This window comes from Eumetopias jubatus, unplaced genomic scaffold (genome assembly GCF_037043125.1).
Source record: "Eumetopias jubatus isolate StellerSeaLion01/CBP00866 unplaced genomic scaffold, mEumJub1_p1.0 scaffold_13, whole genome shotgun sequence".
Lineage (NCBI taxonomy): Eukaryota > Metazoa > Chordata > Mammalia > Carnivora > Otariidae > Eumetopias > Eumetopias jubatus.
In genome coordinates this window covers 30538516-30562861 of record NW_028274819.1, presented here as the reverse complement: position 1 = coordinate 30562861, position 24346 = coordinate 30538516, and the positions used below count along the sequence as shown (strand labels likewise).

The 24346-nt window shown below is 37.9% G+C and overlaps 1 protein-coding gene across 1 annotated transcript; it reads right to left on the bottom strand.

The window, feature by feature from the left end:
- Positions 1 to 18863: 18863 nt before the first annotated feature.
- Positions 18864 to 20831, bottom strand: KCNA4 (potassium voltage-gated channel subfamily A member 4). Its single transcript, XM_028117707.1, has one exon. It carries the CDS (start codon positions 20829 to 20831, stop codon positions 18864 to 18866), a length of 1968 nt encoding a protein of 655 aa, XP_027973508.1.
- Positions 20832 to 24346: the final 3515 nt, after the last annotated feature.

The window sequence follows — 24346 nt, the reverse complement described above, 5'->3', positions numbered from 1 at the left end:
GGTTTAGAAAACCTAAATGTCCACCAACAAGTGAATGGATAAACAGAATGTGGCATATCCATACAATGAAACAGTACTCAGTGATAAAAAGAAACCTACTACTGATACATGCCACAAAAGGAAAGACTCAAAAACACTATTCTGAGCATTAAGTAGCCAGAAACCAAAGAGTCCAATGGTTCTATTTACATAAAATTCTAGAAATTCCAAACTACTCTATCATGACAAAAGGCAGATTTAATTGGTTACTATAATCAGGGATCAGATGTCTGCACCTTGATTGTAATGGTGGATTCATGGGTGTATACATTTTTGTACATTTTAAGTGAATACCGTTTATCATACAAACTTATCATTCAATAGAGATGATTTTAAGGAAAATACAATAAATAGAAAAAAATAGGGTATGGGTCCAATCTTGCCATATTTTCCAAGATAAATTAGCAAAGGTTTTAAATTTACCTAACAGGATTAGTGAGTTGGATTTGCATGATGGGACCTGTTTCCTCAGAGCTTTGAGGATCAGTTCAGCTACTTCATAACCACTGGATAAGTGGGATGGTCAAAATTCAATGGTCTCCACCATCAGAAGGAAAAAGGTTGAGGCATGGAAGACCCCATGAATCGGACAGCCAATGCAGATGAAGGCACTATGGCAAAACCAAGAAAACAGTTTCTTCTCCCCACTTGCTTTTGGAATGTGATTTTTCAACTTTTACTGTGATATGAAGAGACATCTGAAAGTACCATCAACGTGGCAAAGAATACAGAAGATAAGTCTAAGTCTGTACCATTGTTTTTGACAAATATTCCGCATTACAAATTCTTCCAGATCCTTCAATACTGGTCCTTGTCACCTCTCTTTTCTGGACATTTTTTCTTTGACTTTTTAATATTAGCAACCACATCACTAGGGGAAGAACACACAAGAAGTGAACTATAAATGTACCATGTGTTCCTTTATGAGAAGCTAAATAAATCTTCTAAAAGAAAACAGAAGGTAAACGTAGGAGGTAACTTTTGACTACTCCTGACTTCTTTCATTAAATACACACTTATATTTTTTGTAGTCTTCCCCAAGAAATCCTTCAAAGTGGAGTAGTCAATGAAGCCACCCTCATCAAGCAGTGGATATGCCCATGTTCCAGCTAACAAGTGTTTAGAAAACCCTACTTATTAGTATCATTAATCAAAATTTAATCTATATGCACCCAGAGAATACTACAAGAGCTCTGTTGCCTTGTATGGGTGAAGAAGTAATAGCTGCAAGAAATATAACTGATGGAGGTATCCACAGGGAAAAAAAAATTGTCTTTAGTTATTAAAGAATCCTAATGTTACCCAAAGCACTGACTTTGCCATCTAATAAATATTTGGAAATGAAAAGGCAATTTTTAGGTATGAAATTTAAACATGGCAAAGGAATCATTTAAAATCCCTTATGGATAGAAACAAAGACTTTTGAGCCAAAGGGGAAAAGATACAATCATATACATGACTATACAACCACCGCAAGGGAGAGAATTAAGCAACTATTAGTATACTATATGGGTAGTCATAATAATTTTCCTGAATAACAGATTTATCTGCTCCACTAATTATACTTTCCAAAGTCCCAAAATATTAATGATTTGCTGATAGAGACCATCACATGCATTTGGAAAGACATTTTTATAGTGTAAGGTGGGGAAAGAGGATAGAAATTTCCAAAGTATTTCCTCACAGATACATTAGAAAAAAATATCAGCTTCGTTATCCTATGACTGCAAGACTTCCACTAAAAATAAAGCAAGAGAAATACCAAGTTTAACATAACCATTATTGATGTCAGTAATTAGCCAATATGAATGCTCTGAAATCACTTGAAAATTTGTTACAAGATTGATAATGCACTTGCCAGATATCAAATTGAGCACATTCCAATACCAGATGTTTCATTGACAGCTGACTAGAATTGATCTACTCTTGGTGAAATTCACATGTGCCACATATAAAAAGATCCAAAGTTGGACATGCACTTTCTAATCAAATCTCACAATAGATAAGCTTTAAATTCACAATGGGAAGCATTGTTCTTGGCTCAAAATTCATGGCCACAAAGAAAGAGTTCACATTAATGCAAATATATATTTTTTCAGATTGTTTTAAAGAACTGCTAAAAAGCACTGAGTCACAAGTAAACAAAATGATGTAATCATGCTTAATGTGAAATTCTTGTCTCTGTCTAGCCTGTGGAGTCTATAGATTAGCCAATCACACTGTGTGCAGTCCAGTAGACTGGAAAAGAATACCAGAAGAAGCAAAGAATCCTTTATCCCTTTAAACTTATAATTTTCTCAGGAACGGATATTTTTAAAAACCTGATAGAGACAAAAATAACTTTAAAGCACTTTTACACACTACTACCTTCGCAGACACACATAATACAGAATCCATCAATGTCCTGAGGTGCACTAGGAATAAGAGAGTTTGATAAGTAGGCTAAATTAAAATATTCTATCTTTTTTCCATGAGTTCTTTCCAGGAACAGGGACGACTATCTCTAAAATATTTGTTCTGGGGTAGATTCTTTATCAGACCAAATCTGGTCACATGCTGTTGTTAACTGTCTATTGTTTCAAGCCACTAAGGTTTAGAGTAGCTTGATACCTGGAAAATGCTAACCATGTACATGCTAACATATAAGTCAATTTATAATTAAAACTTTTAAGCATTTTACAAATTCCAACTGGGATTTTTATGAATCTGGTTTCATCAGACCCAGGGTGCAGATGAGTAGACTAAGATATAGAAAAAAGTAAATGGACTTACAAGATCTGAAGCAAAAGTTGGTGTCAAAACTAGAAACAGAATCCAGAAATACCAGAACTACTGGCTCTCCTGAAGACTGGTACATATCAGGAAAAATACTCAAAATACACATGCAACTAGTAAAGCATGAATAATTAAGGTAAATCATAGCCTAAGCACTGGTACTAAGTTTTAGAGGTCCCCTCAGGTGCCAGAAGTTTACCTTTAATTCATGGATCCTAAAGACATCTAAGGGGAGGGGGCAAAGACCTTGGAGCACTTACTGGGCACAAGAGCATCAGCTGGCTACTAAGTACAGATGCATTTCAACAATGCCATGCCAGTTTACAAAACTCAGCCCCAAATACAAACAATGAGTTTTCAAAAACAGAAGTATTATTCATAACTTTACTGTCTCACTTAGAGAATTAAAATATTTTATTTCTTTGTTTGCTTATGTTTTAGAAACCGAGATTTGGCTCCTGGCTTTATTGCCTCTTTATTAAAATGACTAAACTTAAAACCCCATTATTATAGTTAAGATACCTCTCCCCTCCACCCCACCTCTCTCTCTCTCTCTCTCTCTGAAAAGCAAGGTACAATTAGAAGAAATGCAGTTGGCAAACTGTTCACGATGTATTACAAATTTTCCAAATCTTTAAAAGGAAAAGAAAAAAAAAACAACTTGTTTATTTCTACAATTTCTTCCTAACACAAGAGGTGGTTCCAAGAATAACTGGAAACATCTCTAATTTAATTGGATTGATTCCCCCAAACTAGCATACTCAAAGGTAAGCAGATAATTAGAAAACAGGAAAAGAGTTATGGGCTCAAAATTCAAAATAAGCAAATAAGCAAAGTTTTTCAAAGATTCCAGAAATCCTTTCAGGAAAAAAAAGCTAAAAATATGCTTTTAGCTGCTAAGAAAAAAATAAATAAATAAAAAGGTTAGACACTCTCCCCGCCCACCCCTCCCCCAAGCCTCTTTTCACTGAAGCATGGAATTCAGGAAGTTAGGTAAAGAGAGATCATTCTTAGAGAACAAGAATTAGTATTCCTAGGAATAACCTATATTATTGCCAGAGACAACTGCCACAAGAATCTAAGATTTATTTCCATAAGGCTTATGTAGAACTCAATAGTCCATGCAGCTCAATTTTCTTACCAGAAGATGCACTGGTAGGCTTTGACCTAAACCATTTTAAGCTCTTCTAAGGGACCTTCCAGTTCCACACAGGTGAGAAGTGGGCAGAGGGTTTCTCATTTGTAATCTGCCCCTCACCATTAAAACATACTGTCAGTGAAAACCTAGGTATTCAATCCAAAAGAGAGAGAGAGAAGAAAAGAAATTGAGAAGGGAGAACGAAGAAGAGAAAAGAGAAAATGGAAATAAAACCTGTATTCTGTTATTAAATATCGCATGATGAAATTAGAATGAAACCATCCGCAAGCCACACAGAGATTAGGTAGTTCAAGACAGTGTGCTGTCTTATGGACAAATGAAGGGCTTGTGATGGCAAGTTAAGGGAGATGAGAGCTGAAGGCAGGCCCTTCAGGTGAGACAGAGAGAGAGAAAGAGAAAGAATTAGCCTGATCATCGTGAGCCCAAAGAAAAGATACAGGAGTCTGCTTACAATAGGAGAGCAGAGAAGTAAGGTGAACTACTTTGTCATGAGCTGCTCAAGCAACACTTTATCATCTCAAACAATTTGCTATATGAATGGGCAAAGCTGAGGTCAACAAATAGCCATTACATTATTGATATTTAAATGATTAATGTTTGCTAAATGGCAGAGAACAGCAAATGAATTATTTTCAAAATTTATTTCTTGCCCCACTAGATTCATTATTAATATATTGCATTATACTGGAAAAGAATGCAATATCATTTAAAACTAAAATCCCTTTATTTAAAAACAACTTCCTCTGGGAAAATAGCTTTAAAAATAGTAAAAAGATATTTTAAAATATTATATTCATGAAAATATTCATCACAGTTTATTTATAATGAAAAAAATAAAACAATTTAGAAAATATCCATCATACTGGAATGAACAAGAAAACTATGTGCATTGATTCGATAGAATATGGTGCAGACATAAAATCATGACAAAAAAATAAAAATAAAAAACTATGTAGCAACACTAAGAAAAAGGCAGAGATACTATGTTCAAGGAAAAATACAACTCAAATTATAAATATGTTATAATTACAACGAGGTAGGATAAAGATGCTTAGGGGAAAATGTGTTACAGTTAGGATAACAAAACACCTCCCCCCTCCCTTTTCTCTATTTACATATTGCAAACATAATAAAGTAATATTTTAGTAAAAAAAAATTTTAAGTCCAACTCTCTTCATTATGATCACAAGCCATCATAGTTACATGTGATCATTATATTACACTCTGAAATACTAGCATGCGATAAACACGCTTCAACAGTGCTTTTAAAAATATATATATATACGAAAGCACATGCACAGCATCCACAAAAGCAAAGAACAGATGATTTGGTCAGCCGCACCAATATAAAGGCACAATTCAAATGCTTCCGGAGCCTCTTACAAACTGCTGGAATTCATGGAGCACACCACACCACCCTGAGTCTCCAATGTCATTATGTAGCGCAAAACAGGCTAAATACAAAGCTTTCTCCCACTAGCAGGAATACAAATGAAGACCCTTCTGTCAGCTGTGTATGAGTCTCTTTGAAAACACTTCGCACATATTCAAAGCATATATTAGCCACTTTATCCAATCAAGGAAAAGCATGTATATCTTGATTTGGGTATGCACAAACAACCCAAGTGGCCAAAACTACAAAAACATATTACTGCTTCTCCCAAACACTGTTGCCATATGATCCCTATTTCAAAGATGAATTGGATACACTCTCCTAAAAAATGAAAATGTCCTTAAATAAAATAAAATTAAATACTCCTCTGAGAATCTGAAAAATAAAAACATATGAAAAAAAGCTTTTCAGCACAGATAGTTCATTGTACTAGTAGTGATAGACAGTGGCAAATTCTATGACCACATCTCCCCATCTGCTAAATAATAGCTGACTGCAAAGCACACAACCTGAATTTACCACTGAGGTTTCAATGAAAATTAACAAATTACCAAAATAAGATGATATTAGCATGCCAATGATAGAAATTATAAGATAACAGATTGTGTCATAGCCACCGGCACAAACACACAAAGGCAAATTTTGCTTCTTCATGATTAATCTGACTGAACTTCTTGCTCTTGTTATCTGTTAGTTAGAAAACCAAAAACCAATAATTATGACTTGCTTATAGGGGCAACACAAGTGTCAAATTAAAAATTAAAATATTATTTTATTTAATGGCAAAACACTCTATACCTCTACACCTCATCCCCCAATTTTTCATTTGTCCATTCACTAATAATTAACATTTGGCAACTAATGTGATTTTTTTTTTTAGTTTTTAATGTTGCTACTAGAAAATTTTAAATTATATATGTGATTTGCATTATATTTATACTGGACAATGCTGGTATAACTATCAAAAAAAGGTGGGGGGAATCCACTGAGTAAATAATCTTTTCTAAATAGAGGAAACTGTTGGAGCTATGACAACATTCAACTTGTTAAGTATCTGAACTTTTTTTTTTTTTTAATGAAACTGAATCACTTAAGTTGTCCATCCAAACTTTCGATTAAATACCCTGGAGCTGCCTATCATACTGTCCTTGAATATCTGCCATAGAACCATCTTTCTGGTGAGAGTTTATTACAAGATACCTTCAATACTATTCTATGGAGACCAAAAGGTTTACTTCTTTATGCCAAATGGTCAGGTTTAGATAAATAGCATGACAAGGCTGCAATAAATACTTAGTGAAATAATGTGAGTTTGAAATTTTAAAAAGGTAGAAAAACAAGATTACTAAGAAATTGCTTTGCATGACTAATATAGAAAGGAATATCTGTTTTATGTGCTAATTCTCTAGGAGTCAATCTATACAAATTATTAGTCTCCTATTTTTAATGTAAAGTTTTATTTTAATGGAAATAAATAATTAATGATTATTTAATGGCATAGAAGCCATCCATTTGATACCAGAAAAAGTAAAACCTAGAACCAAACTGTAAGATCAAGATCCAAAATAAGGGGCGCCTGGGTGGTTCAGTTGGTTAAGCAACTGCCTTCTGCTCAGATCATGATCCTGGAGTCCCGGGATTGAGCCCTACATTGGGCTTCCTGCTCAGCAGGGAGTCTGCTTCTCCCTCTGACCCTCCCCCCTCTCATGTGCTCTCTCTCTCTCTCTCTCATTCTCTCTGTCTCAAATAAATGAATAAAAAATCTTTAAAAAAAAGATCCAAAATAAAAAAGATAGTTAGGCTAACATATGTATATTCAAATGTGTACATAAAGAGACCTTTTCTTCCGAAAACATACTGCTTTTCTAGGGAGACAGGGTTTCAAATTGTCAAACTCTCTTCTAAGAACATTCACACATAACCTGTTAGGCTATTTAGTATGTTTAAAAAAAAAAATGGGCCCTAAATGGAGGTAATGTTGTATGACATGAATTTATTTAAAATCTCAGAAATGTAATCTACTTAATATAATATCACATTTCTAAATTTTACTCTCTGATTAGGTATAAAGTCTGATATATTTTAAATGCACTTGGCTTCCATTAAAACACTTGTAAATGAACCACACAGAATGTTTTGACATCCATTACCTTCAGTCTCTTACAGAAATTGTAGATAACTCTATGTCCTTCCATTTCCAATCTCCAATGTGTAAAAATATATATATATTTAAGTCAGTTCCTCCTTCATACTATACTAATGAGCAATTAGGCTATTTGCCCAAAAATCTTCAAATATTTGCCCAAAAATCTTCACATATGTGTCTGCTAATTAAGGCTAAAATACACATTTTCAGTTTGCAAATATTTTCATGAAAAATTGTGAAGAAAAAAATCTTAGTTTTAGGAAATCACATAAATAATGGGTTCACTGCAGAATGTCAAATATCTAAGGCACAAGAGTAGTTAGTTTGCTAAAGTAGGAATAAAAATCCCACAATCTAATGATTTTACTATTAAAGGTATTTCCCTGACAGAATAGCTAGCAATTAAAAACTCCTCAAATTTAAAGAGAATCCAGGATGCGTTTGATAGCAATGGCTTTAATGAAGCAGAATTGAATCTATGACTTCACAGTGCCTTGGCTTTTTTCTTTCTTTCTTTCTTTCTTTTTTTCCCTTCACTGACTCGACCAACCGTTTTGGCTTCAAGTATAAGCAGCTTCAATTAAAGATAATGGTTATTTGGCTTGAATGAAGACTAAAAGCCAGTGTCTCCAATGTATGTTCCGAAACACTCAGAAAACAAACAAGATAGTCCTTAAGATATAATTCATAAGTAAAGTCTGAATTGCTCCTAAGAAGTTAAAGCTAGTTAGAGAGAGCTGGAAATGTTATTGCAACTGCATTTCAAATGTGAAAGCCTGAAATCCAAGAAAAAGAAATCAGATATCATCTTGAAAGCAAATGGAAACCTGAGCAAACACCTATGGGATCTGATCAGTGTAGACAGAGGCACCTCAGAAAAATCCCAAAAGTCTGCCTCAATTGCCCTGACTTAACCCTGTAATTGATGCAGTTTCATTTGGCTTGCCTAGTTAGAAATGTCCACAAAAAGAACAAGCCTTCCACATCTATCCAAAAAAGAAACTCAGGTCTTTATTCAAGTCAAAAATTCAAGTCAAAACTTTCAAATGCACTGTCAATGGTGCACATACCTTTCCCAAGGAGAAAAATATAGGTGGGCTAAAAAAAAAAAAAAAATGGGAGGGCGGGGGTAGGGGCAGAAGAACCATGGTCCTGGAAAAACCTACTTTAGAATAAAAAATATGATTATTGTTTACTGTTTCACAGATGTTTATTATTTCAGTCATATCTGCTTTCTCTCTCTGTTATAATTTAATCACATGCTATTAAATAGAAGAAATATAAATTCTGGGGATTAAAAAAAGTAGATACTCTGTACAATCCCCTCTACTATTTGAAAGCGCTGATTTGTTACTGTTCGTGCAAGAATCATAAAAAATTGGCAAGTTGAATTCAGTCCCATTTACTGTGCAGTTTATACAGAAGCTATTATAGAAAATGAAGCACATTACAGAAGATGTAATTTATAGAAATTGTTATCAAAGCATGATAGCCTGACAATTCACTCTCTGAGGAGAAACTAGACCTAGTCACACACACAGATTCGATGGTGGGGGTGGGAGAAGTGTAAGAATCCTGCTTTTAGAAAAATGAATCTCTCCGTAACTCAAAAATCTTTCTACATGGACTGTGACTCTCTGAAGTGTTCATCCATTTAGAGATTGGGAACATGGGCACAGCCCAGTCATCTAGCATGAGCTTCACAAGCATCTGTTGAAAAAATAATTGGTGAAGGAAAAGAAGTCTACGCACCCTTTTTATTCTAATTTTAGCCCTGGGTGAGGAACCAACAAACAGCACCTGAATTGAATCTGTCCCTTCACAATACCAAACACTTTTCTAAACCTGCAAATCATCATAATAAAACATTGCATTGTCTTTAAATTTCAACCCCTCTAGTCAGAGTTGAAGCTAGTCACAAAGGGACCTACCTAAAAATAGATTCTGGAGAAGGAGAGGACTGGAGTCGGCCGGCTCTGTCAGCTCCTCTTGCCAGCAGCGAATGGAAAACTCAGGTGATGTCTCATTGTGTGTAGACATTTCCCCTTAAGCAAAGAAATTTAACAGCCAAAGCAGAGCTTTGGTAGCCTAAGGAATATCGCAAGAGGCATTTTCAAAGTTGGTAAATCAACTGTTTCACCTAAGAGTGGAAGTGAGTACACTGTATCTAACAACATGTTTGGAAAGCAAACAATAGTCAAAACTGTTTGCCCTTCATTTTCTTGATTAAATTCCTAATAACCACAGTTGCGTAGAGCAAGATTTTTGCTATTATACTCCCAGCTCATTCTACACTGAGGTTGTTTCTACACAGTAATAAAGCATCTGAGTGAAAAATGTAAAATACACAACTAATCATCCAGCTGTTTCTAAGATCCCAGCTGTTCGGTAATAGGCAGAAAATACCCAACATAATAACAATATAATAGACTCACATTGCAGGTGATTGTAGAAGCTTTCTGGGTTGGCACTGGCATGACCTGATTTATAAAGTGGGAAAACGTCTCCCTGGATCATACAAAAAAGCTCCCCCTGAGAAATCTGTGAACTTGGGAGAGCAGAAGCCTCCCCAGTCTGGGCTTTCACTGAAATAAAGTGAATGGGGTACAGTGAGGTGTGGGGAAGATGGGGCTGCCAAGCTTTTTCATGTCCATCTCTGCAGTTAAAAAAAAAAAACAGGTTTAATAACTGAGGGAAAAGATTGAAACAGAAAATCAAAATGAGACCTTCGAACACTTTATTTTGAACAAGTTTGTATTTGGTCAGAACTTCCATTAGAATCTTCTATTTCAATTTCCTTTCCAAATCCTTTCAGGGGTGCAGTAAAAATTTTTTTAAAAGTTGAGTGACTTTCTAATCTCTCTTAAAAAGCTTATAACACAACTACAGCGTTTCACAACTGAAATGAAAACATGTTTCCAGCATGTAATCTTCAGCTTATTTTAACAATGAGGCAGTATTTATTTCATGCTAGACTGATTTCCAACAGTGATACCACAGCCAGACAAAAAGGGGATGGTAATTCCTAAACAGAGCCTCTCCTATCCAAAGATTCAACTCAAGTCCCTTGAGTGAGTAAAAATAGTATGGTGTCACAAGATGATTCACACCTTAAAATCCTGTATGTTGCTTCACCCTTATCTGTCTAATCTAACCCTTTCTTTCCCTAGTGTCTCTCACACTGCCTTGATGCCTGAGAACTATGTGGATTCTAATAGTGAAATGACACCTCTTCTCTGGATGGGTAGCAACAGCAGCTAAATCAGCAAGGAGCATATGACAGCAGCAAGGAGTTCTAATTATGTGGCACAGATTTTATGATTCTTCCATTCCTCTAAGAATTGCACACCGGCAATAACCAATATAAACACATCACTCAGCTGTGTTAGTGACATGCCACTCCCAGGGCTTCAGTTGGTTGCTTAATTCTGTCTTAGTTTTAATACACTACCACATTAACATTCTGCATTAGACTAAGGGGGGGGGAGATTATCCCCTATGAAATATAAGTGCCCAAATGGTAATCTCCTAAGAATGTGACTCTTACTCTGAAGGGAAAGGTGAGCTTTATCTTAAGACATGGCTTTAATTCCCAGCAACCATTTTACAGTATGTGAGTGCTCTCAGAATGCCAGCAAAGGGAGTTAGGATATCTGTACACATACATACACACGCTTACTAAATCTGGTACCAATACTAAGTGATCAGTTTGATTTCCCGGATTAACAAAAATTAATGGCATTACCAAATGAAGCAGTTTTAGACTGACCTACCTATATTCTCAAATTAAAGACTTTATTTAGGCATAACCCCTCACCCCGTGCCTACATCCCTCCCATTCCCCTATGCCCCAAGTAGCTATGATCCTCCTTACATCCTGTTGCCGTTCCAGGAAAAAAGCAGTTTACTACCTTCACATTGGCTGGGTCAGATCTGGAGGAAGCAGGTCAAGAATTCTGAGAACACATCTAGGAACCCAGAAGGAAAATCTATTCCTAGTATTCCGCCTCTGTCATCTAGATTCTATTATGGTATATTTGCATTTCCCTAGGTTGTATTCCTTATATACTGAAAAAAATCTGCTGCTAGACTGCTTAATAGCAAATGTTGCAAAAAAGGTATTTTGCCATCCTTTAATCACTTTGTAACTGAGCCTTTCACTTGGTTTGCTAGAAGATAAAACATTCATATCCACCAATTTAAATATAATCCATATATTTAAATAGAATGTCCAAAAGTCAGGAGATAGGGAAGAAAAACAAAGAGATTCCATTAACCTCTCAAGAACACTGAATAAATGAATCATTATTTATGGGATAAATCTCCCTCCAAATAAGTGGCCCTAAATATGAATTGCAATATCCAAATCTCATATTAATATCTTAATATACTTAACTAGTTACTCCTCAAGCTAGTACGGATAGTGTGGAACTTATGATCTCTATTTTCTTATCAAAAATCATTTTAATATTAGGTAAATCATTCTAAAACTAAAATCCATTCCCCAGCAGTAATGTCAACAGTAACACCAATTAGGAATGGCAAATAAACAAATAAATATAAATTCTACTATATTCCCTAAAAATTCCATCACCTCTTGAAAGATTTCAGTCCAATGGGAGCTTCATTAATTATTTCCTACCCCGCCTGATAGCAAATGAAAGCCCCATTTGGATCATGATCTCTACCAATTGAAGGAGGAAAAAAAAAAAAAAAAGACTCATTCAGGTGCTATCAACACATTAGGGTTCTCTAGGGGAATCATCAATCTATTCAGGTATGAGTGAATTAAGTTTATAAATAGAATAACATACATCCTCCGTGTTAACTAATGTGGCCCTATCATTGAAAGAGTTCAGGTAATATAGCCCTGGTCTCCAAGAGATGTGAAGGTTTTCTAATTATTTTACAGTTTTGTATGTGAGCACCCTCAGAGGCTGAGATACACTGAAACATTTGCCCAAAACAAAAACAACCTGAGACTTTAATACTGTAATTGAACCTAAGAGAATTAAGGAAGTCACATCAAATAACAACTGCAACAAAAATGCAGAACAATAATGGCTTCAAGTAAATTGATTTCTAGAGAGCACAAAGTAGATCTACAGGATAAATTGATTTCTAGAGAGCACAAAATAGATCTACAGGGCTATATAGTCTAGTTTCCATGCTATTTGCATCCTCTATATAATGGGAATAATAACCACGAAAAATAAGATGAAAATTTTGCAATGTTTCATAAAACATAAAAATGAATCCTTCCTGGGAATGAAAGTCCATATATCCTATCCCAGGCAGTGTCTCAGAGCTTAGCTTTAATACCACTATGGTTGGTTATATGGCACAAAAATCCAGCCTAGAGTGTAAAGAAAGGTTTTGCAATCCTTAGGTCTCACTATTTCCCCAAACACACAAGAATTATACACTTTTACTTCATTTCAAGAAGTCTCTTCCCATGCCTCAGACAATTCATTTTGCTTATATATCTTTGGCCAGAATAAAGGCAGAATATTAAATATATGATATATAAATATATTAATCTAATTATTTTTAAACAAATATAATTATTTGGCTCAGCATTGGCACAACTTTAGTCAATATCCACAGGGGCTATTTATTTAACTGATTTAAGAGGTGACTGACTGATCCTTCAATACCCAGTAGCTTCATGCTAAAATTCATTTCATACTGAAATGCCTTCATGCTCTGTGGCTTTAAAAATATGCTAGGAATCATGAAAAATCTACAGAATCATGAATAATTAATCCAATGTACATAACGCCGGTAACTGGAAAAAAGCAGCATATTTTCCAGATTTAGTAGTTATTCCTAATAATTACTATTAAGACCACTTCTAAGGTAAGTTGGCATTTCTATCATTTTCACAGAAAATGTTAACTTGTATAATCTTTCAGTAATTTATGTCTTCTTTATGGCATTCACCGCAATAGTCACATGCTGGTTAACTATGCTGATGATGAGGAGATGTGCCAAAGGTTATTCCTAAATCTTTCCTCTCCGTCCTGATGTACATGACACATTGATTTGAACAGACTTGGTTTTCCAAATAGGTTTTGCTTGGCCTTCTAGTTTCAGTGTATTTGTTGTTTCTTTGTACTGTGTGTTTTCCATTTACAACTTTGCATTTTTGTCGACTGGCTGTTGAAAGGGAGACAATGGTTTTGAGCCTGAGTAAAGCCAGCTCAGATGAGAAACTAGTTGTGGAAAATCTATACAACAGATAATTTGCAAGTCAGGAAGCAAAAGTGGACTATTTGTGGATCACCGATCAAAATCATTTAGTTCCTGGTACTCTGGATACAAATTCTCCTTCTCCTCCATCTCACACCAATGATGGCAAATAAATCAAAAAACTTAACTGCAGGTCAGCAACACCATGACCAGTGAAATGTGGGAACATCCTTTCCTAGACAATAGTAAGACATCCTATTTAGCACATTATCTGCCTGATACATCTATTCTGATACCACTTAGTATTACCGACAGGACTGAACGGGGATATGTTAAGAGTCTCACTTAGAGCCCTAGCTCATTAAATATGTGCTATGTTTTTCAAAGCAACTCATACCCTGGGATTAATTTATTTATCCATAAATAAAGTAACCATATTTTCTGTACCTCAGATTGGGCCATATGGTCTGATATGTATTAGCATACTTTTTTATGAAGATACTGTAAGAAATTGGGACTGCTATGGAAACAGAGAACCAAGTCAGAAATAAAACTCATATCACAGTCCTAATCTTAATTTACATTTCAGAAGTACACATCCCCATTTACTGCAAAAATAGCTCTGCTTCCTTCAATCATGAACACAAACCACTCCATCAACCTTCTTTCAAATAGGAATACTGATCTCCATATTAGAAAGTAGGATTGTCTTCTAACCTGTATTGATTACATTGGCTTGGAAGAACCTGTGCTTTGAGTCAAACTTCTTTGCAGGCAGGAAAACTGAGAAGTACCTTTTGTCCACACCAAATGTCCCTTGCAGAATTCAGAATGACTTTTGGGTCAGGAAGTTTTCCTGGAACAGGCCCCTTTGTCACTGAATGACAACCCGTAATCATTCTATACTGTATCAATAAAAAAAAAAAAAACATATAAAGAGGGATGTTATAGTCTGCATCGTGCACATGAGCACATCACATGTTCAGTGAAAAATGTCAACTGAACCTAGGTGTATTTCCCACCTGACCTAGGAATAGCCACAATGTTATGGCTGAAAACGCATCACAATCCTCAAAATCAACAATGGAGAACACCATTTCTGTGTCTGTTGGGCTGTGGGGATACTATGGTTTATGATTCTAATGCAATCAAAAATAACTCTCTGCTGGTTCACGTTAACTTTCTAAAAAATGGATATATAGATATAAATATATCAGAGTACTTTCCATAGAAATGTCTTATTCATATAGTGGATTCTCTTTCAACACATGCTTAATGAAAAGATTTTCACAAAGCTTCAGCGATCCCGTTTAAAACAAATTTGACAAGGAAAGCAGTAGCACTTGTGAAATACTACACATGTTTAAGCATAAAATGAATTCCCCAGCACAGGTTGGAACACTCTGTTTACTGACAAGACTGTACTATAACAAAGCAAGAAATCAAAATGTTTACTTACCAACTTTCACCATATGTATTTAACTGGAGACTGAGTTATTATTATTATTTTTTTAATTAAGGGAATCCCTTCCTTTAGTTGTTAGAATAAAGAGCTTCAAAAGACACCCTATCCAATCAGCTTACACTCTAAAAACTCAATCTCAAACTCCTGGTTCTTTCATTTAACTCAACGGTGAAATTTTAAAACTCTTCTGCTTTTGCTACTTAACTATAAAATCAAGGCTGGTATGACTTGAATACCTACAAAATATCAAGCTAGTCTAATACTTCCTTCAACGTCAGAGAATTTTCGTGCTGGAAGGAATCAAGTGATAATGCAGCTCAACAGCCTGATTTTACACTTAAAAAAAAAAAACAACTGAGAATCAAGAAGATGAAATGATGTGCCAATGTCAACAAGCCAGCTCTCCACTCCTAGACCAGCTATCATTCCTCTGGCACCCACTAGCTCTCTCTTTCACAGGAATTCAAAGGAATAGTTAGTGCTCCTCTCTTCTCCAGGACTGTTATGTTTCCTTTTCAAATACTTGCAAAGAAAGAACAATGTATCCACCCTGGAAAAGACTCTGATTAGGATGACCTTCAGATATTGTACTTTTGGTAACAGGATCGTCTGAAAAGCAACTATAGGATCCCAGATCCCCGAAATTCAAATCTCTAAATGGGACCACTTCTTTTTTATCTTACAGCCAAATGTGTATGGTGGTCTCTGAGAAGATAGTTCCCCAAATCAGTTACAATTACCCTCTGGAAGTATATTTCTCAGTATAAAATTTTACAAATGCTACTAAAGCACTTTGCCTGGCTTTGACTTAGAAAAATGTTATACATCCACAGCTGCACTTCACACATTCTCTACCTTCACACATTCCCTACAAGAGAAGTGCTCCATATAAAAGTGCCCTATACAAATCCTGAGGGCTTAAATGCTTTCTTGTTAGTGTGGAATCAAGATCCAGACATCCTAAAATAAAGGCCTCTTGAAAGAAAATACAAACAGACATACATTTAGTGATAACCTAATAATATTTGGTTCGGAAGCCCATGGCAGTCACTTCTTGGCCATTTTACTCTTCAGAAAACTATGTAAGATAAAGGAAAACCCCAGGATCTCAAAATGACTGTATTTCTTGAATTCACAGAATTATCAAATCTAATACATCTCAGCTAAATTTGTAACTTTCAGAATTACAAAGGAGATGTTGTAGAAATACAATACCTTTTCCCTTCCAAACATAGCCAAATCATCGCTATTGCTTTATAGAATGTTCAATAAACATCCAGTGCTGGAGAGCATTTAAACTATTTTAAGATATAATCTGACCTAGTTGGGTACAGAAAAAGACACATGGTACCTCATTCACAGAGTCAACCTTTTACACCACGACGTGCCTGGGATCTTTCTCCCAAATGAAGAAACTACAGTAATTACTCAATGAAAGGCTATCTTGCATCTGCATATCCACTTCTTGTAAGGAGCTCAAAATTAAAGAAATTACCCATGATTCTCACAATATCCTAATAAAGCAGATGTAGCTCATGGGTTCTAAATCTCTTTCTCCCAGAGGAGTATTAAGCAATTTAGACATAACATCAGGCATTTATATGGAACTTGGCATTTCAGAGTTTTCACATGTTCTCATTTGCTTTCCATAACAACTCTGTGATGTAACAAAAGCTTTATGTGCCCTCTTTTTCACTAATGAGAAAACTGGGGTGCAGAGATTAATGGTGACTTTTTCAAATGAATAGTGACCAGCCCAGATAGCCTTACTCTTCGTCTAATGCTTATTACATTTTTGCACCATATCCAAAATATATTAAAATGTCATCTTTGAGGTCTTATTACAAGATCGCATTTGCTTGTTTTGTCACTCTCTATTATTGTCCACTAGAGATCTTTGGTCAGAGCATTCAATCAATTCCCCTGCTTGCTGCTTTCCATTCTCCAAATGGTATTCTTGAGAGGTGTTTTCTGTAAGTGGTGGGGAGGGGGTGGGAGAAGGGTGTAACTTTCCTTTTAAACCTAACATTAGATTTACTTGGAATTTCAAATATCATTAAAGAAGAATTATGTTATTATCAAATGATGGCCTGGGACTTAAAAGCTTGAGAAAAGCTATTCTAGATCTTTTTTTTTTCTTTTTTTAATTCACAGTTGTCAGAGTTCATTATGTGCTACATAGTATATTTTTCCCAAACCTCAGGACAACCATTTTATAAAAAATAGATGTTGAAGAAACACTGGAGAATAAGGCCTCTTATGGACTCTAAATTTGCTAATCTATATCTCATTATGACTTAATAGTGCAGGTCTGATCACTAGCTGTTACCTCACATTCTAGAACCCCCTGTCATGAATTAAACACAGTTACATGTGTCATAAGATCCTTTAACAAAAATGATATTGACGGTGATATCAAAATCAAATGTTTTGACACAATTCTTCCTTATATCAGTTTTAGCAAATTGAGTGCTAAATTCTGAGATGAATCCCCACACTGTGCTTTTATGTAGCTGCACAAAGAAATAAACTTAATAAATCTAGCATTTATGTTGCACATTTAATAGAAAGCTCTTAAGCCATAATCACTGTAGCTGCTGGGCATCTTATTTCTTCAAGAATTCTTTCAGTGCATGCATTAACTTTGGTTAAATTATTCTGGATTTAAAAGGCAGAAGAATAATTAAAATAGTATGGTTTCAGAAACATCATTGTAACAGTCCAATTTCAAAAGATTCAGTTGCTAAATTTTACTTCATACTCCCTTTACAGATCAGTTATTTAGATTTTAAAAAAAGGGAATCATGTGCTGTTATCTGCGTGGCCATTAGTCTCACACAAAGAAAACTATAAAATAAGACTATGAAATCATTCTTCCAATGATTGTCATTGAACTGTTACATTAGGAAACATTCACAGTAGGAAGTCTCTCTCAATCTCCAGCATATAAAATAGTGCAAAAGGAAAAAAAAAAATTCCAGTCCTGTTATCTGTGAACAAAACTTGTTACATTTTCTCCGATTTTACTTCTTCCATATTGTTAGGCATTTGCTGTCATATCTTCCCAAAATTAATAATAAAATATAATCAATTTCTAAAGGCCCTCACAGCCTTTTTAAAAGTTGATTTCCAGTTAAAAATAAACTTTAATTAAATCCAAGATAAAATTGTGACCTATATTCTATTAAATAATTCACTTTCTTTTTTTTTCCTACATAGTAATTCTTAAAATTTTTAAAAAACAAATGACTGCTCGAATTCATTAGTTCTTACATAGTAAATACTTCAAAATGCCAACTTTTCCCATCACTGCACAATTATGAACAATGTTGACAATTTACTTACACACACACACACACACACACACACAAATACACACATATTCATTCTCTCCATGGAATCATCTTTACTTCTAACATCTTTTCCAGTTAATGTGCAAAATTCTTGCATTCTAATAAAAAATATAAAGATAGATTTGCTCCTATTTTAGCCTCCCTCTTCCCCAAGATGTATCATTTATTTGATATGTAATACAAGTTTAGTAACAATTATACCACGTATAACCATTAAATGGCGTACTACTATATGCATTAGGTTCGTTTGCATATTTCATTTTCATAACTGCACTCTCTATGCATAAATATATTTGGAGATACTGGGGTTGGGGGGGGCAGTGGCGGATGGAGAACAAGATTCACACATCGGTCTCCACAGCCTTTGCATTAGAACAGTTGTTTTTATCTGTCTCACTGTCGTCCCCCTTTCCCTGACACTTCTCCTCCTTTGCACAGAGAGATTCCTTAACTCCTTCTTCCATCTCTAGATACTCTGACTTGTCCCCCAGGGAAGAAGAAGTAGAGCTCCGAAATTTCTTCAGCAAATTAGAAGGGAGGTATGGGCAACTGACTGCATTCTGTGTCAGCTGTGTCTGTTCCTCATTTTCAGTCTCTCTGTGGTAGAAATAGTTAAAGTTAGAGACAATCACTGGCACTGGCAAAGCAATGGTTAACACACCTGCAATGGCACACAGGGACCCCACGATCTTGCCCCCCACAGTGATGGGCTTCATGTCCCCATAGCCCACAGTAGTCATGGTCACCACAGCCCACCAAAATGCATCTGGGATGCTTTGGAAATGGGTAGTAGGTTCATCTGCCTCCGCGAAATACACGGCGCTGGAAAACAAGATGACCCCAATGAAGAGGAAGAAGATCAGAAGGCCCAGTTCCCGCATGCTGGCTCTGAGGGTGTGGCCCAGGATCTGCAGGCCCTTGGAGTGCCTGGAGAGTTTGAAGATCCGGAATACCCGGACCAGACGGATGATCCTGAGGATGGCAAAGGACATGGCCTGCTGCTGCTGTCCATTGCCACCCCCCTGTTGCTGGGCCAGATCAGTGCCCAGTGTGATGAAGTAAGGCAAAATGGAGACAATGTCAATGATGTTCATGATGTTTTTGAAGAAGAGTGCTTGGCTGGGGCAAGCGAAGCAGCGAACCACAAACTCAAAGGAAAACCAAACGATACAGACTGTCTCCACGATGAAGAAGGGGTCATTGAATATGGTGTGCCCTGAGTTCTCTAGGTGGGGAGCCGAAGTGTCATTCAATAACCCAGTGTGTCCGCCTGCGCTCAGTGCCATGAGGAGATCCCTGTCGTCCCTAAACTCAGGTAAAGTTTCCAGGCAGAAAATGACAATGGAGATTAAGATGACCAGGACGGAAACGATGGCTATGCCCCTTGCTGGACTGGAGCTCTCCGGGTACTCAAAGAGAAGCCAAATCTGCTTTTTAAATTCATTCTCCGGCAAGGCCCGGTCCTCCTCCTCTCTCACAAAGCCCTCGTCCTCCCGAAACTTGAGCAGGGCCTCCTCTCCCAGCTGATAGAACTTCACCTCCTCAGTGAAGATATCAAAGGGGACATTGACTGGCCTCTTGAGGCGGCCTCCTGATTGGTAATAATATAAGATGGCATCGAAGCTAGGCCTGTTCCTGTCAAAAAAATACTCGTTACGCAAAGGGTCAAAGTACTGAGTCCTCTTCTCGGGGTCTCCCAACAAAGTCTCTGGAAACTGCGCCAGAGTCTTCATCTGGGTCTCAAAGCGCAGGCCGGACACATTTATCACCACACGTTCACAGCAGTCACTGTAGCGGACGGAGCTATAGCCGCCGCCGCCGCCCCCATCATCCTGAGGCAGCAGGTCCGTGTAGGAACACTCATCACCGTGGTCATCTTCGCTATAGTAAAACCTGCCCTCCTCTTCCTCTTCCTCCTCCTCCTCCTCCTCCTCCTCTTCCTCACTCAGCTCCCTCAGGATCTTCTCCTCAGAGCCACTGGGCATCAGGTCGGAGCAATGAGGAAAGCTGCTCTGACGGTGGTGGGCTTTCTTCCTCTCAGGCGGCTGGCGCCTCCTCCTCCGACTCCCCCGGCCACCCTGAGGGTCATGGGAGGTGCAGGCCCCACGCGCCTGGTGGTGGTGGTGGGAGCCCCCTCCAGACCCCGCGCCGCCTTCCACCGCCGCTGTGGCAGCTGCCACGGCGGCGGCCGCAGCTGCCCTCGAGTGAGCAAGCCTCTCCCGCTCCCGGGCCCGGGCCTGGGCTGCATAACCATAAGGCATGTGACTGTTGCACCCTGAGCTCTCCGCACTCACCATTGCAACCTCCATGGTGGTGGTTTCGGGAAATGGCTGGTTCCAGTTGTAGAAGAAGAAGAAAGAAAACTAGGGCAGCTTCTTTTCTCACCAAATTAAGGTAAGTTTGGAACCCTTAAGCAGATTGCTTGGAAGACTAAGGATATTTTCAGTCCAACTTTGCATTTTCTGTTTTTAAATCAGTACGCCCCATGCTCTCTGTTCCCAGGGATTCAACATTGCTCTCCAGAGCTTGGCTGGTCTAGATAAACAACCTAGCACTCTCAAGCCCAAGTCAAAAAATGGTGGGGTCTCCCAAACACCTGTTTTTGGGTGGCTGTTCAAATTTGGAAATACGTCTAGGATGTGGTTGGTGATGATGCCGCAAGATTTCAAAGGCGGCAAGTATCTGACAGCCAGCAGTTGTGCCTAGAAAATGGAATATATTTTTCTGCCATGGAAATTGTCCAAAGCTCAGTCCATCAAATTTAAATAAAACGCAAATAAGTCTTTAGTCTTAGCACTTGCCTTCTAGGGACGGCTTGACCCATGTTAACACGTGGCTTGAAGTACGTCCAGCCATGGCTGCTCAAAGCCTATCAGGATGATTCTCCAGGTGCTCCCCTCAAGTTCATCACAGGCTTCCTGGACCCAGGGGCAATGCCAAGCTATCGATAGAGGCAAAGACCTTGGGAGGTAGAGAAGGTACAAGATGAGGTATCAGCAGGGGCACACCCGGCTCTGAGATCTCCATAGAAATCAAGGAAATGCAGAGCATCCTTCAGTTAAAATCATGCAGAAGTACTTCACCTGAAAAAGGAAGGGAAACAAGCATAGGAGAAAAATAAAAAGAATCAAATCATAAAGAGCAAACAGTGTTTCCTTCCCGTACACCTTCTTTCTCCTGTCCTCAAGCAAACTACATAAAGCACCAAGTGACCACAAAATTTCCAAGGAGTGTGGGGCAGGTTGTTAAATCTCCTCCTCACTAAACCATCCTTCTGTCCTTCTTCTTTGGTTATTATTTCAGCTCAGTCTATTTTCATGGCAACTCAATTATTTTTCCTCTCTCCACTCTCGACCCACATGGCTCCTCCTTTGGCTCTCCCTTTCACTCATGCCAGGTCTTAATTCTCAGTGTCACTTTCTTCATTCCACAATAATGCTTTCACTTTACAGCTGCTTTCATCATTCATTGATCTCAAGGCATTTTTTTTTTTAATTTCCACTCATCAAATATTTCTGAATTTAGTGCCTTTCCACCCCTCTCTGTCTTGATTCAGGATTAGAGCAGTTGGAAAAACCAGTTTTCTTTAATTCAGGGTCTACCACTTCAACAAGCTTCAATCACCTTATCTACATACAACCCCCTCCATCCCGCTTGGCGAGGTTGAATGAGACAGTGAATGTTGATCAAACAGCACAGACATAATGAATGTCAATAAATGATGGCAGTTCCGAATAATAGGACCATAACCTAAGTTTTTATTGTCAATCTACTCACGCCCAAATGTATATGTCCTTAAACCACGGTCTCGATTACAGGGAGGACAGAATGTGAGGACATCCAGGACACTTTGAGATTCACCAATGGCCTGTATTAAGTTGGCACTTCCTGACCCCCTGAAGCATGCCCCTGTTGTTTTTCTGTTTCCCAGACTCCAGAACACTCCCTACCACCCACAGACTAGGAGCTAATCCCAGTTTCCACTTCTCTGATAATCATCTTTTCTCCTTGTGGTTCCTCCATGTTCCCCTCAATGCCTCCTCCTACACTCCTCTCAAGGGACTATTTCCTTATGTTTTAAATCCCAGTTTGTGTGGATTTTATTTTCAGCCTATCATACTTCCCCCCACCCCATAACTTAATCCATTATTTCCCATCTCCCAACCCCCCGCCTCCCTTGCCTCTCTCTGCCCACTTTTATTTCCAGTCTGTCACTTGCTGATCACATCTTCCTTGCAGCCCCAATCTGTCTCTACTGTCACTTGTTATTCCTGGCCTTTCTTCTTAGTTGGCTCTCTCTAGGTCCAACTAATTCATCTCCTCAGCCAGGACCTGTAAAAACTGCCCTAATCTTCTGTCTCCTATGCTTTTGCATTCACTCTGTCCAACAGGACTTCCAAGAATGCAGAGTGGCCCAGAGAATTGGGGAGGACAATGACAGTCAGAATTCAGGGCATCTACCAGTTTCTATTACTGGAAGCATTTGGGGAGCACAAGGGAAATGGCTTTCTGGAGCCATTAACGGGATTCAGCCCTTGACCACCTGCTGCTCCTTGCTGAATTCTGTCAGCCTAGAAGCCTAAACCCACCCAAGTTTTATGAAGTGACAAAGCAGGGAAGTGGCAAACTGAGGGCTTCCCAATCATCATCACACATTCTCCTAGGGCAAGAGGTGAGCTTGATTTGGACACAAAACACACCTCTGAAGGTATCTCGAATGACAAGCCCCTTCCTTTGCCTGGCTCCTAACAACAGCAAATACTCTGAAATGTTTACCCTCAGGAGGTCTCCAAGTCCCTACCAAACCACCCTCGGGTTACATTTATTCTGGAAGGTCAGGCCACCACCATCTTTTAAAGACTTTCACAGGCCAAAGAGCCTGAGAGTTTGCTCAGTTTCTTCCCCAACTCCCTCAAAGCCCTTAGAATACACTATTGAAATAAAACCCCAGTAGAACCAAAGTGCCTGTATATTTGTATACTATGCACACCCCCCTCCCAACTAACTGCTCCCAGAATGTCATGAATTAACAGGTCTTCTAATTCACCGCCAGCTCTGCAGGAGATCTAGACCTGCCCTCATTTTGCTCTATACCATTTATTTATTTATTTACTTACTTACTTACTTACTTATTTATTTATTTGGGTTTAGTCATTTTTTTCTCTCCCTCCCCCACTTTACAAAAAGCAAATTACCTTCCTTTTAATTGGCTACCAGTTACCTCACTATCCCTAACCGAGAAGAAGAAGATGATGATGATGATGATGATGATGATGAAGTAGAAGAAGAGGAAGAGGAGGAGGTGGTGGAGAGAGCAGGGGGGAGAAGGAAAAGAATAAGAGAAAAGGAAAGAAAAGGAAAAACCTTCCACACAGCAAGACTGGTTTAAAAACCTCTCTTCCTTCCCTAGGTATTCATGCTTAGGAGAATCTATTCAAGCCTACTCCCGGGAGACTTGATGGGGGAGACCTTTACATAGAAATTTCCCTTCCTCTTTAACACCATTAAACTAATAGGATTTTGCAGACTACCTATTCTCTGAATCCCTCTGCCCCCAAACAACAGCCAAGCATTCCTCCCCGCCTCCTCTTCTCCCCTACCCCCAACAACAAGGCTGTTTTCATCCCCCAGTGCTAATTTCTGCAACTGTCTTAGGATGGTACCTGGACCTATCAGAGAGAGAGAGAGAGAGATTGAGAAAATCAAAAAGCCAACACGGTGAGAAATATACACTTCAACGCACGCCATTTACACCGTCCCTATGTGCTGCTGAAATGCTCGGAAAATGCACGCAAATCCAAATGCTGGGAGAGGCAGCAATTGA

Bases quoted from the DNA above. Each gene is read 5' to 3' on its own strand.
- KCNA4 (XM_028117707.1), bottom strand. From the start codon at position 20,831: ATGGAGGTTGCAATGGTGAGTGCGGAGAGCTCAGGGTGCAACAGTCAC.